Source organism: Meleagris gallopavo, chromosome 12 (genome assembly GCF_000146605.3).
Source record: "Meleagris gallopavo isolate NT-WF06-2002-E0010 breed Aviagen turkey brand Nicholas breeding stock chromosome 12, Turkey_5.1, whole genome shotgun sequence".
In the NCBI taxonomy this organism is placed as follows: Eukaryota; Metazoa; Chordata; class Aves; order Galliformes; family Phasianidae; genus Meleagris; species Meleagris gallopavo.
Genome location: NC_015022.2, coordinates 17,611,204 through 17,626,308, shown reverse-complemented (window position 1 = coordinate 17,626,308; position 15,105 = coordinate 17,611,204). Strand labels below are relative to the sequence as shown.

The 15,105-nt window shown below is 37.1% G+C and overlaps 1 protein-coding gene across 3 annotated transcripts in view; it reads left to right on the top strand.

The window, feature by feature from the left end:
• Nucleotides 1-552: 552 nt before the first annotated feature.
• MEGF11 (multiple EGF like domains 11) overlaps nt 553-15,105 on the top strand; it is a 192,604-nt gene continuing 178,051 nt past the window's right edge. For all 3 annotated transcript variants that reach the window (XM_031555353.1, XM_031555352.1, XM_031555354.1), the window contains exons 1-4: nt 553-661; nt 4,483-4,606; nt 7,086-7,187; nt 8,297-8,397. In XM_031555353.1, coding sequence (XP_031411213.1) covers nt 4,491-4,606; nt 7,086-7,187; nt 8,297-8,397 — 319 coding nt within the window. In that variant the 5' untranslated portion in view covers nt 553-661; nt 4,483-4,490. The remainder of the gene's footprint in view (nt 662-4,482; nt 4,607-7,085; nt 7,188-8,296; nt 8,398-15,105) is intronic.

Below are 15,105 nucleotides of genomic sequence, written 5' to 3'. Positions count from 1 at the left end.
TTTTTGTTATTATGATTGGAAATGATTGGAATCCAAGTCTGGAAGTCAGTCTTTTCTAACAGAGAAGAAGCTGTCAAATGAAATTGAGGTGGCAGGCAGAAAAGCAAGGACATATTTCATATAGAACACAGCTAAGATCAGAGATGTCACAGGATGTTGTTGACACTAACATGTAAAAAAAAAAGTGTATGGAAACTTTCATTTTAGCAGATTGAAATAATTAGACAAATGATTGGATGAGAATCCATCAGAGGTTATCAAACATAAAGATACCACTTGGGGCTGAGGAAGCCAACAAAGCTGCAAACTGCAGGAGACTAGAAGAGTGTAGGAGGGAAGTATTTCTGTCTGTTTTCCATTTTCTTTACTCTTTCCTGAACACTTGCTATTGGCTGAAATCAGGATAGTGGTCTGTGTGATGCAGCACAGTTATTTTATGATATGGAAATATTGACAGTACTTGATCTCATTTTGTCATAATTTGTTTGCAATCCTCCAAACACACTTTCTTTGACTCTGTTTTCTTTTTTATTCTTATTGATTCCTCAGAGTGCCAAGCAGCTTCTGAAGAGCTTTCCTCTGCTGTCCTGTTAATACGATGTGTCTTCATGCACTATTAGTCTGCAAAAATAGGAGCCATTAGGAATTTTAGCACTTTGAGGTAAGACTTCCTAACATGGCTCTTTGTAAAATGCATTCTATTATTGTGTTAGCTGGCTGTCTAAGCATTTAGACATATGGAGTATGAACTTCACAAATATAAACAGATCTAGGAAAATTGTTTACTACTGAAAGACACTTCTGTAAATATTTTCTCTAATTACAGCTGGATACCAAATTATTTTTTTACCTTGTTCAGAATTTCTTTTGTCCCAAACAGAGACAAAAGCACTAAGTTTAGAACTTAATCATGGAATGGAAATTCTGTTTGAATTTTAAGTTCTAGTTGTGTTATGAAATGTTTTATGACAGAAATGCCAAAATGAAATGTTTCATTACTATTTCCCCTGAACAGGAAATACTCTAATTGTCATTTTTAGTTAAATTTCTCATCTCAGCCAGGAAAGCAAAGGAGAAATTTATTCTGTATTCTTTTTATTTTTTTATTTTTTTATTTTTTTTTTGCCACTCATCCACTTAAAATAGACTAGTCCTCTTTCACAAGAGCATTACCAAAGCCAGGACTTCATCATATACGTAGAGTTTTAAAGGATGTTTGTTTCACCCAGCAAAGATTCCTTCTGATCTTATTTTCTTTGCATTTAGCTCACAATCCTGTGAGGTACCATCATCCTCTGCTTGTGTTACATAAGCAGTGAAAAGACTATAGCAACCTGTTTTTTGTCCATATTCTCATGTTCTTAGTAAAAATTAAATGAACATCCACATCTTCTAGTCTCTTTGCAAACTCCAGCACAGATCTCTGTAAAACAAATCTGGAGACAAATAAATCACAGGCTTGCAACCTACTGTTTTATTCTATAGCTAGGATTAGGGGGTTAAAAGGGAGAATGAGTTTCCTGTCTTTAGTGATGGAAGCAGTGACTTGTATCAATATTGTATCTAAAGTACTGAAATTCATTCAAAGAGAAGCAAGGCATGTGAAAATGGTTTAATGAGTAACAGATACCAAATCTAATCAGTTATGATTAACAGAGACTGAGACACTCATGAAAAATGACCAGATTATATTTTGGATATAAAGACATCTTTTCTTGCCAAATTGCACCTCGTTGACTTATTTATCTGCTGAAAATAATAAGCAGACCTGGAGAGACAAAAAGTTAGAGTCTGTTTAAAGATTGCACAGAGGACCTACGTGTCATTTATTTTCTTGTTCAAGTCAGGAGGCTGCCTGTCCTCAAGAGAGTGGCAGGAGCAGAGTCTGGAAGTGTTCATCTAATTTGGCTATAACCTTAATAAAGTTACAGGCATTGTCCCTCTGGAATGCTGATGCTGCCTCCTTGGGGAATACACTCCAAACTTTAAATGCAGTGCAGGAATGTAGTGTATATTACACCGAGCAATAAAAGCTGAAACAAAATCAGATTACATGTCATTACTGGATTCTTTTTTGATGTTAGTTTTTAAAATGTGTGTTCCTATTTTTAGAGTGTTATTCGGAAACTTGTAATAGCAACCATTCCATTTTGGTATAAGGTCTTTTCTATTAAAAGTGATCAAAGTGAAATATTTCATTTGAGTTAGAAAAAGAGACACTTGAGATAAATGAGGTTCTGCTGTATTTGGAGAGCTGGATGTTTCTGATGTATGATCTGACTTACAGGGTTAGGAAATAAATTGCATAAAGCATTTAATCTACAAACAGATAATAAAATAGCATTATCATTCAAAGTTTGGAAAACAATTTTGAAAGTCATTCAAATACATTCTAAACACATTCTCCTGAGTGTTAGTAATAATTCTTAGGATGTTTGATTGAAAAACTGAACTGATACATTATTTACTTAAGAACAAATTAAGATCTCTGACAATTACAAAATTCAAGTACAAGGCTGCTTTAGTTAAATGAGAAGAAGCTCACTCTTCTTTGGTAGAAGACAGGCTGGCTATCTGCCTTTAGGTTAGGGATGAACCCTTGATGTTCTTAAGCATTTAACAAAATGAGCACAAAACTTGCTTTTGACTGAGAAAAAGCCTCTCTTAAAGACTGCATTTCCTCAAGCAGGTTAGCCTGGCTCTTCCTTTGACCACTGCTGCTGATTGGAAGCATTCTTTCTATTAGTCTTATTTGTTCAGTGTTGCCATGTATCAAAAGTGTAAAGAATGAACAAAGGAGGTAAATTGCAAGCTATAAATACAGTGCTCAGTAGAGCTTGTCCTCTGTAATTTGGTATTACTCAAATGGTAGCTAATGTAATATGTTCAGAGGTGTCTTTTTAAGATAATTTTGTTAAAGCACTGTCATTTTCTTGAGCCTGATACTTGATAGTTCACATATATTAGTACATGTAAATTTAAAAGGAAGTTCAATCATACTTTCAAACAAGTTCTAAACTCTCAGGTTTTAAACATAGGACTTATTAGTCTTTTGTCCCATGGGCACCTGCAGGTAAGCTGTTCAAGACACTTCTCCATGGGGAATTGGTGTATAGGAAAAATGTAGCAAATGTCTCTCTGATGGACAGAAATATATATCATGTCCTTTTCTTGTGAGCCCTCCTAATTTCCAGAGTAAGCTTTTGCATTGATGTTGTGAGGCTTTGAAACAGCTTACAGGTAGAGAATGTTCATGCACAGCCTTAAATTTAATTCGTGAGGAACTTTAACATTAAATCATGTTAATTAACATTAATATGACTTACATTGCTTGAGACTATATTTGGGTTTAACACAGCTCTAGGAATAATTTAAAAGATGAGCTATTACTCCCATTGGGAACTTGACTTCAAATCACTAAAGGCAGTGGGTGTCCTTGAGCTAGCTAAGAAGGCTTTGAATCAGAAGGTGATTTCATATAAGATTTCCTGGCAATTCCTCTGCTGTTCATTCTGCTTTGTGACGACTTCTTTATGCTGGGCTGTATATCAGTGCATGCAGAGCAAACCCCTTAACATCCCTTTTGCTGTTCTGGACCACAAAGCAATGAGCCACGTGTTTTTTAGACGATCGTATGAAGATTCAGTCTATTTTTAGGTCGATTTTGTTGCCAGTAATAACACTAATTTATGGGACTTTTGATTTGAATGGTGGGTTATGTGATGATGTAAATGCCTGTAATGGATACTCAAAAATATTTGTTACTGATTTAACAGATTAACATCAGTTAATCTGCTAAATGTAGTTGCAGTTAGAAGCAGCTTCTTATTTCCTATTTATTTTGTTTTTGACTGATGTCACTGGGGACCTCTAGGCAGACACCATCACTTTGGATTCAAAGGCCCAGATGAGAAATAAGAAGGTTTATTTGTCTCCATTTAATAGTTGAACTGAAACTAATGATGAAGAGATGACACTTAATGAGGTTTATGCAATCTATTTCCAGCTTCAACACAAATATTCTTATTTCGTGTTTAATGTTTTGTATAACGTGACCCAGGACTTTGACCTCTGTCATTCTAAATAATCTTCCATCTAAAAGTTGAAAAATGAAGTGATTTTTCCTTCAGCCATGTAATGAGCACATGTCTCAGATCTAGCTTACTGCATTGGCTCATGTTAAACCACATTTAATAAATCAAAGGAGCATTCGGATATTCTTCCATTTGCCTATAGGCTGATGGGAGAAGAGATTGTTTTAATACCTCAGACGTTTATTTTGTCAGTACAGATAGACAGCCGTAAAGAACATCAGTATCAGAGATGTTCTTTGGAAGAGTTGTCGGTGCTATCAATATCTTGGGTAGCTCAATCATCTGATTACATAGTATTTGGATTTGCACAAAAGCAAGAACTAAATAGCCTAGAAAGACGTTTTCTCAATATTTTCTCTAATGACCATACTTTCTTTTCTTTATCTAGGTACAACAATGATGGCTCAATTGCTTTTCTGGTGGATTCTGAAAGGGCTTTTTCTGTCTTTCCTGCTCAAAACTGCTCTGTCCCTAAACCCAGATGATCCGAATGTTTGTAGTCATTGGGAAAGGTAATCTATAACATGGCAATGTTTTGTTTGACAAGGCATTTCAGATATGTGCATTTAAAAGTCAAAATAAGAGCTAAATACTTTTCTGCCTCATAGAAGAATGTGGGTCTGTGTGACAGAAACAGCAATTCTGAGTCCCTTTGTGGATTTCCACCATCCTGATGTTCCATACCTAGGGTAAATCCTTGTATTGCCTGTCTGCTTGGCTGTACTTTCCTCCTCCATAGCTTCAGCTAGAGGACTGCACTGACCTTTTTTTCAAGTATCTTGAAGAGACCTAGTGAAATGGTGACCTTGTTCTGTCTTGCTTCTTTTCTGGTTGTTGCTGAGCAAAACTATTACAGATTTTGTCTAAGTTTTAAGCCCTTCCTGTTGCAACATGCAGGCTTATACAGTATGTCCTGAACTTTGTGACTTTATCTGCCGAATTCATGCCAGTATCAAAGAGCACCTTCATGAAAGCACCACGAATTAAAGGCTCTGGTAATTCTGCTCTCTCTATTGTTAGTGTCCTTGTCCTAAAAGTGGATCTGTGCAGGACAGTTCTTACAAGTACTCAGAAACCCTCTAGCTTTGATAGGGTTCACGTTCATGCAGGGTCTGTTTTGAAGAGGCTGAAGTTGCTGTGCTCTTAAGTTCAATTTGCTTTATTTTCTATTCTGTTCTGTGGTTTAGTTCCATGTGGATGTGAATTACTGTACATTTTGGCAAAATAAACCCCTTAACGAGCAAAAATGGAAGCATACTTTAATGGCTCTATGTTTGGATTTTAGAAGCCTTAACCAGAGAATTAACTGTTTGTAGGTAATGGAGCTGCAAAGCAAAGACTACACATGTTGAGGAATAGGATTTTGCAGTCTGTATTGTGAGGTGAAGTGCATTCAGAGCACAGGAATAAAATATTGATTTTGTCTGAAGAAAGTCAGCAACCTGGAGACCCAATCAAGGAGAAACAAAAATTAAATACCAAAATTGATTGGTTGTACTGACCAAGATGACTTTGTTACTTAGATGTTAATAAATCAAAGGGAAAAGATTGTTAGAGCAATAGTGGGATAACAAAGAAAGGATCATAAAATAATGATCAAGAATGTCTTACATTAATAACAAACAATATAAATATTTTACATTCTGGCGTTAGTATTTATAAAAAGCCCTGGTGTCAAAACCAACAAATTGTGACAAAGGACAGAAGCAACATCTAGTTCAATCTTGGCTTGTCTAGAAAGGGCATGACAAGGAGGGCAATAAGAGCCCAGTCGTTGATTTCAAGCCAGTGAGACCCTCCAAGCAAATATTCCAGAGTTCCCTTTAGGGTGCAGTCTCACAGGGCTTAATCACATCAGCAATCCCATTGATGGGAAGGAAATTGCTTGGATGATTAAGACAATCGATACGATGAATGACTTGGAGGGTCTGATTCTTCGGTCTCGACCCTGCCTAGAAAGATTTGAGTGTGATTCTCTAAAGCTCTGATAAAGCAGAGCTTGTTTTCAGATAGGAACCTGAGATTTTGAGTCTCTTAAGCAGTGTACACTTTTACTGTAGGGCAATACAGTATTCTAAAATGACTGAGATGAGCATGTTGGTTAGATCTGCAACTGACACAAATCATGTGTCAGTCCCAGAAACTTTAAATGTAATCATAGTAATTGATGTAGTACCTGGTGCATAAATCTGATATGTTTGGGGAAGGAGATTGCTGAATTTTTGTATTGTTGGAGCTCTGGGATTCCTTATCACTTTGCTCGGTTTTTGCTAATGTCTTTTCATTTGTACAATCATGCATAATCACATATCTCAAAGAGTTCTAAATCTAGATACCAGTTAACTCATGATCACACAGTCTTCAGTTAGTTCTGAACTTCTGTTACAGATTAAAAGGATTAAATTTATGCATTTCAAAGGCCCTTGAGCCTCTTACAAATCATCCAATTTGACTGGTGCACCCAGCATTTGAAGTAATGAGTCTCCTTCATAAAAAAAATGAAGTGTAAGGGTCCCATCATGCTGGTAAAACACAGCAGTGTTTTGTTAATATGAGCTCTTATTATCATTGTTTAATACAAGCAAAAATTAACAATCCTAGACTGGTATGCAACTGAGACATTATAAAAGCACGATGCTTTTCTCTTTTAAAATGTGTGCTATCTAGTTAACCAATTGCCCTTTTCATCTTTTAAAACAAATGTGAAGTTTAATAACATTTGTTTCTTTTCCAGAAGGGAGCAGTTTATTACTCAGACTGAAATCTCTATGCCTAGTTCAGTTACAGAGCCCAAGTTAGCAGCATTTCCAAAACTTTAAGTAAGAGCTGTGGTTTAAGGAAACCCTTTTCCAGTTCTGGATAAGGCCTGAAATTTCTAAGACCACTGATTTAATTATTTCTCATACTGGAATTAGATGAGTAGCATATTCAGGGAACTGAAGCTTTTCATGTTGCAATGAACAGTCTTTCACTTTCTTTTTTTGCTTCTAGCTATGCTGTGACAGTACAGGAATCCTATGCTCATCCTTTTGATCAGATCTATTATACAAGATGTACTGACATACTGAACTGGTTCAAGTGCACTAGACACAGGTAAGAGCTGATCCCCAGATATTTTAATTTTGGCTTTTCATCTCTTCATATAGGTTCTTGTTTTCTCAAGCTGTTATGGTATTCTAGTAGAGATATGTGCTGAAAGATGTATTTTGGTGCATTAACCAGACTTTTTGGCATTCCACAACATTTTGAAGTAGAGAGATTTTTGCATGAGATGGATGTCAGTGGTCTTTTTTGAAGTCATTCACCCCACCATATGATTGGAAAAAGCTATTACATGACTGAACTAAAACGGTCCTTTCCAAGTGATCACTGCATGTTTAGGTATATGGTAGGAAATAAACACAGCTCCTAAATCTTGAAGAATTAGGCAGACTCTTTTACACTGCCTGATGTTATTTTGGCATCATGATGGCACCTCTGCATTTTGAAGATGTTGTATATGACTGTCTGATCACACAGTGTGGTCCATGAGCACAATAATAGTATGTGTTGTTCTCAGGCTTCATTGCTAGTGCTATGAGTAACTCCAGAAGAGCTACAGAAAGCTTCACTCCTTTCAGTATCTGTGCATTGCAAATTCTGGTAGGGAAAGCATGCTTTAAATACTGAATTGGGATTACAATGTCTTTTTTCAGGACACTAAGGCCTTGGAAGGGTTAAAAAGTAAAATTGGGGTTAAGGTCATGTTTTGTGTAATCAAGAGCAGTTTTCATTGTGGTTATTTCTTGTGTAGCATGCTGACTTGGTGGTCTCCATAGAAAATTCTGTTTATTCCAACTTGGGCAGTTCTATGATTCTGTGATGATTGCTGACCTTGCTCAGACACGGAAATGAATTGTTTCTTGTTAAAGAAACTCCTTGCCCATAATTTGGCACAGGCACAGTGTTTTAAGATAGCAGTCCTAGGAAAGGCTGCAGTGATTGACTGTCGTGAGTACTGTGTTTATAACACAACTTATATTTCAAGTTTCAAAACAAGTATTGATCTTTTTTTTTTTATTGTGGCTTTTAATATTGAAAGCTCTCATGCATTTTAAAATAATTATTGAATGCTATCCTTAGTATAATTTAACACAAATATAATTCCAACAGTGAGCATTGATTTTCAATATTGTCAAATGGTTTTCTGTCTTGCAATTTAGAATAAGTTATAAAACGGCGTATCGAAGAGGACTAAGAACGATGTACCGGCGCAGATCTCAGTGCTGCCCTGGATATTATGAAAGTGGAGACTACTGCATACGTATGTACACAGATTTGATGCAGGCGTGTCAATTAGAAGGAGTGTTCTGGAGGGAACGTAGACAACTTAAAGATGTATTGCAGTAGTTATACTGGGGACTGATTTTCAGAGCTGCTCAGAACTTTCAGGTCTCACTGATTTCAGTCAGAAGTGCAGGTAGAGAACATTTCCACTGTGTGCATTTCAAGCACCTTAGTAAAGTTTTTGGTTGAAATCACTGGGGATGGAGTTAATCAAGTTCCTGAGTGCTTTCCTGATTCAGACCTTACTTTGGGGAGTAATTTATCTAAGTATGCACTAATGTTAAAGGATTAGTGGAACTGAGAACACTCTCAGGAATGAACTGTTGCATAGTTTAAGAGGCATAAAGTTAGCACTTCTTAACTTTCAAAGTTCTTACTTTAGCTAAGAGCAGTTAAAACTCATGGTACTTCATATGGTTCCTGAGAATGATTCTACTCTGTAGAAAATTTCGTAAAAATCAGAAAAGCATTGTTCTGATTACACTGCATAAGTAAATAAAAGTCTTGCAGTCTGTTAGGTCGGTATGAGAGTGACGAAAGGGAAATAGATCTTTGTTAATTAAAAATGTTGTGTCCGTTAAGGGTGTATTTGGAGGCGATCTCTTGTCTCCATCTTGTTAGAACGGGATTATGATACAAGAAAAATGCAAGTTTTTGTTAAGTATCAGAATGCAAGTTCTGTAGACAGATTTAAGCAGATTGCCACAAAAGTAATGCCTCCTATTTATTTCCATGGAAACTACAGCAGATACCTATATTGTACTTGTAGGATTTAAGCACCTCAAAAACATGAACAGGCCCTAATGCCATTTTGAATTACCATTATGCAATCAATTAATGAAAAGGGGCTTTGAATTGCACAAAATTACCAGTTCTTGGTAATTCATAAGGCACTGGAATTACAGTTATTTTGCAGACAGAGGAATAATTTGATCTTTTGAAATGCAGAGTACTGTGACTCAACTCCTATAAAACACTTAAAGGAGCCCAAGGCCTTTGCTAAAATCCCCCCTCTGCTAAATATGCGCTTACCTTTGAATTTCCCCAGTGTCTGTATCATTTCAGCAGCTATTGCACATACTATTATTACCAACTTTAACCTTGAGTCTCAAAATCCTATCTGGCACAGATCATATTTATTTTTACTTTTCTCTCTGCAATCTATTGATTTATTTTTTTTTAATTGCCATACTGTCTGCAACAAGGGTAAAACTCTATAGACTTTCTGAGAAGGCTCGCAGGATATTAAAAATTATTTTAAAATGTTCTTTTTCCTCAGGAATAGTACTGAAAGAGTTCTCTTACTGCTGTTGCCTGGCATACAGTGTACACCAAAGGTTTGCTAATGCGGAACAGAGAGTAGTTTTCTGATCAGACCAGGAATTTTGTGTTTGAGTGCAGACGGCACCTACATTCTCTCTGTTATCACATGTGCAGGAGTCAGATTGTTAAACTTCATTATCTTCATGTTTATATAGACAGAGTTCTTGTCAGGGACATTCTCTATTTATTCTCCTTCCTGGAAGATCTGATCAGCGTTTGCAGCTGAGAAGGAAATGAAAGAAGTTCTCCATCATGATTGCTAGTAGATACTTGGTCTTGTTGTTTTAATACTACAAGAAGCCACAGTAACAAAAAAAAAGTTCTCAAGACTCTCTGGCCCTACAGCCAGGAGTTTGAAGGCACAATAGTGTTTAGCTAAAGTGATCTTTCCTTTTCCCATCTCGTCCCTTTGTTTCAAGCACATCATAGGCTTGTCCCATTAGTTTTGTATTTTTTTCATGATGCGTTCCTGCCCCAACAAGAAAATTCTCTCATTCATCATTCTTTGCAGTCAGCAGTTGATTTCATTTTCATTCCTTGTGGCACCTCTCTGCTTTTGCCTCTTTCCTTAATTTCCCTTTCCCTTTTCTTTCTTTAAACTGGTATTTTTTTTGTGCTTTCTTGATAAGGTAATCTAGTACCCTTGTCCTACATTACTCTAGACGTGGTCAGTGCTTGCTCTTTTGATGGCAGCTGTGCAGGAGAGAGGTCAGGAGACATTATCAGAATCTTCCCAGTTGGCTGTCCAGTTATGGGGCAGCATGGTTTGGAGATGAGAGTACTTCCAGTAAGCCCCACTGACACAAGCGAAAGGAACCTTCAGCCCTGCAGAGAAAGTTCTCCTTGCTCAGCCAGCCCTTTAAAATCTATTCCATTAGCAATCATGGAAGCCACTACAACATGAGGAAGAGAGTACATCCCGCAGTGAGTCTGATGATCAAAAGAAAGTTTTGATTAAAAAACAGTGTGTAGATTAAAGGCTAATTGGTTCTTCTTTCATTAATATCAGCCCTTATTTCTTGCAGAAGTTAAATAGCTTTGTAATTAACAATGACATGTTTAGACTATTGAAGGCTGGGTTTAAATCTCTATTAATGACTCCTCCTTGGATTTTAAAGCAGGCTTGCAGCTACAGTTTTGATCTTTTCCTTTCTCATTTACTATTTTTTAAAGGAATGTCAGTGATGCAGTGTTTTTTTTTCTGTGTCCTCCTGTTGGGACTTTCTTAATGGATTAGGTCTAATATAAGTTAGATCAGATACAAAGAAGAAATTATTCACTCTGAGAAGTAGTGAGGCAGGGGTGCAGGCTGCCCAGAGAAGCTGTGAATGCTTCATCCCTGGAAGTGTTCAGGACCAGGTTGGATGTGGCCTTGGGCAGCCTGATGTATGTAGCAAGAGATGTGCCGGCCTTGGCAGGAGGACTGGATTTTTTAGCTGATCACTAAAGGCTTCTTCCAACCCAGCCCATTCTGTGATTCTGTGATTAACAGATTCTGCCTTCCTTAGTTCTTGCTTTACCATTCTTTCCTTGGTGGCTTTCCCTTTTTTTGTATTTTCATATGCTACTACTTCCGAAAATGTGGAATTTGGGCAGAAGATGAAATCATTAAAGTTTTTGAGTGATATGCTATGCATCTCGCCTGAACTACTCAGTCTAAAAAATGTTGCTGTCTGAAATTGTCTTCTTGTGCCTACAAAAGGCTTGGAATATTTTTGTACTGTAATGGTATTCAAAAAATATCACCTGAAGAACACTAAAAATACCCACCTGCATTTTTCCGTCAATATCTTAGGAATGTTTGCCACCATTCTGATAGTTTTCAGAACAATTCCATATCCATGAATGTGCTTGTACGTGACGCAGCTTCTCACTGAACTGTCCCTGAAAACAAACAGCACACACTGGGCAGTAAATCAGAGTAACCCTGATTTACTATACTTTGTTTGCTAAGGTAAGCTTTTGGCAGAGCAAATGCATAAACTGCAGAAAATCTTTTTTAAAACAACCTCAAAGTTCAACTACCCTTCAAGGGTTTTGCACAGATATTTTAAGATTATATTGTCTCAATTAGTATCTGTGATATAACATCTCTAAATACTTTCCTGCTCAAAGAATGAAAACAAAAGCACAAGAAAGCACTGCAGGAGTATCACATGGCTTTTTCATATTTTGCTCTCTGAGTAGATCGTAACTGACTACTTCCCTTTAAGAATATGTCATGTGAAAAGATCCCCTCTGTACTAAATGGATATCTTTTTGTCTGAGAGACCAGTGCTTTTTTCGGTCTATCCAGTTTAATCTTATTCTTGCTCTGCAGATTATATAAAAGAGAAGTTTATGCTAGGTAACAAAGGGTCAGAGACCTGAGAATTGGGAAAAAGGAAAAAAAGCATCTTCTTTTCTCTGATTATTTTGACAGGAAAGGAAAAAAGCAACTACCAAGTTGAAAATTGAGAATTTACTTTTTTTTAATAGATTGATGCATTTTCATTTTTAAGAGTTTTATTTGTCATTCTCAGGCCTTACTCTTTCCTTGTAGTATATAAATCTACACAATGTGACAGAATTTAATAAAGACAAGATTAGTGATTTAACAATCTTATTTGCTGTCATTTACCTGTCATCCTAAGCTGACAGTATTCAGTAGAGTTATAAATTGACCATTTCATGGTTCTTTCCTTTCTTGACCAAGGTCTTATTGATCTCAGATTGTTTCTCAACACTCAGGTTTCCACGTTACAATTACCACAACCATCATTAAGGGCTCTTTGACTTTGACAAATCTTTGTGTAGAGAAATTATTGGTCTCAGTGGTTGAATCTTAATTTCTCACTTACTGGGGTAGTTCAGCCAGACCAGAGGTTTAAGGATGTCGTTAGGTTTGCATGTGGTTGTTTGGCCATCCTTCCAGCTAACTTGTGTCTGACGCCTTTCATAAAATTCAAAAACAAATGAAGAATGTTGTTTTGATATCTGATTAGTGAAATTATGCAAATATCAGACCTGATTCCTTTGAAATAACATTTCATAATTTCTGCCTGCAAGGTACAGTGTATGCTTTATATCACAGCAATGCAAACATTCGCATTCACTCAGGACTCAAATCGTATTTACAAGGTTGCATGTCTAGTGTAGTTTTTGTGATCTCTGAAAAGGCTGCCTTGTTGGAGCCATATGGCTGCACTGTTAAACATCTGTACCATAGAAGTAACAATTCCAAAGCTTCCTGCCATCTGGATGAATTACAATACTTGCAATTCAATGCATATGCTGCAACAACACACCGACACTGCAGTCAAGTGTACTTATGATGAAAAGACAAATAATAGCTTGTGTGAGCAGTGCAAAAGTTGTACACTCGTAGCAAATGCTGAATCAGCATCTTAAACTTCCTGAATATTCATAATGTTTGTGCATATCTCGGATTTGTTGGTTTTTATCACTTTATGAGGCAGTAGCTCACTAACATTTTGGAAGAAATGTCCACCCCCGCTCCTCTCCTTCTCACCTCCTCTTTAAATTCCTTTTGGCCAGCATTCCTATAACTTGAAAATTTATTATTTGAAATCTGCTGGACTTAGGAAATATATTTTTCTTATCTTTATAGACACACATTAAAGCTGGTGCTTGTGCATTCTGCAAAAGCCTTACTGTTACATTATTCAAGTACAGCATTCTGTACATCAATAATGCAACATAAATTAAGGGCAAATGATATAGCAGTACATAGATACTTTGTATCAGGGGACATTCTCCCTTTTTCTTTCTGATTTGAGATGTATGAATGCAGGAAAACGGTGTGGAAGGCCATTCTGCATAGTGATATTAATTATAAAATTGAAATGACAGTAGGAAAATTTTTTTTGACAGTAGGAAAATTCCTCCTTTTGTATGCATTTGAGATGATTCCATATGTTTTTTTTTCAGATGAGAATATGGGGAAAATAATTTGGATCTTGTGTTCTTGTCCGAGGGGAAATTTGCACGAGATTCAGCTTCAGGTCATGGTAGTAGCAGCAGGATCAGCAGTCTTACCACCGTGTGGTGGCTGGGAGGAATCCCTGTTTTCTGTTGAAGGAGCCAGGTGGCTTGATTAGAAAGCAACAGAAGGAGCATGCAATAGAACTGTCTGCACTCAGCATGTGCTGCCATACTGCAGACCCAGGGGCTATATACCATGGCTCAATATACCATTTTTACAGAACATGGCTCTGCAAACATTAGAGGCCTTTGCTTATTCACTCTGAGCATCCTGGGAGACAGGTGCATGTGAGGAGGAAGAGGGAGACTCCATATTAGTAGATCTGTTCATCTTGTGGTGTAGAGACACCAGGGTTACTATTCAGCCTAAAGAAAACAGGAAGACCTCTTTGATGGGAAGGTGAAAAAATCAATTCTCATCTCCCATCCATCATTTTGTATTTGCAGTCGGCTTCTGGATGCTGATGGATTTGCAAAGATGCTGGTGGAGCGTAGTAATGAAATAAGGGCAGGACTTCTGGAGGAAATGCAGTAGAAGCAGGAGAAACAAAATGTTCATGCAGGGAAATGAGAACAGCATAAAGGCAGAAAGGAAACTGTGCTGAAGCTATATAATGTCTCAAGGGGCTTAATAAATATGAGAGGAAAAATTATGCAGGCATTATACTTAGAAAAAGATCCAGACTGTTGCTAGAGTAGCAGTAGAAAAGGTTTTCTGGCTGCTATGGGCAATCTCAGTTTGATTGGTATAAAAGGATGCAGGGAATATACAGAAGGAGGCTCTGGATCTGGGGTACTCAATGGTATTCATGCTAATAGCTTAGATGCCTGGAAGCTTCAAAAGGATTGAAAAAAAGACGTAAGAATTACAGATATGAATTCATTGTTGAATTCAAAGAAAAAACTATGCAGGATAAAGTTTTGTACCTTCATTTGCCCACTTTTAGCAAAGACAGTTGGGCCCCTGCTGCTTTAAATTCAGCACGGATCCACTGTGTGGAAGTGAACATCCTCAGTTACTTCAATGTCTCTATTCCCTTCTAAAATCCCTTCCTTCTCCTCCTGCTTTAATGCACTTCAGTGTTGTTAATGTTAGTTTGCGCTCATCTAGATACGGCGCTGGTTCTAACCCATGCCAGCTCAGACCTTCCTTTGGTGGTTGTCCATTCTCTTCTAAAGGCTTGCAAAAACAAAATCCTGCCCATCCCAAACATGAGTGAGCTGTTGTTCAGCACATTTACCTACAGGACATTTGCTACAGAACTCCAGAAGATTTTTCCCTCCAAAAGAGTTAGAAGCTCATTAGGAGTCCAGACAAATGGTGAGGTGAGTTAACTTACTGAAATGCATAGAGTCAGAAAGATGACAGGTGTGTGAG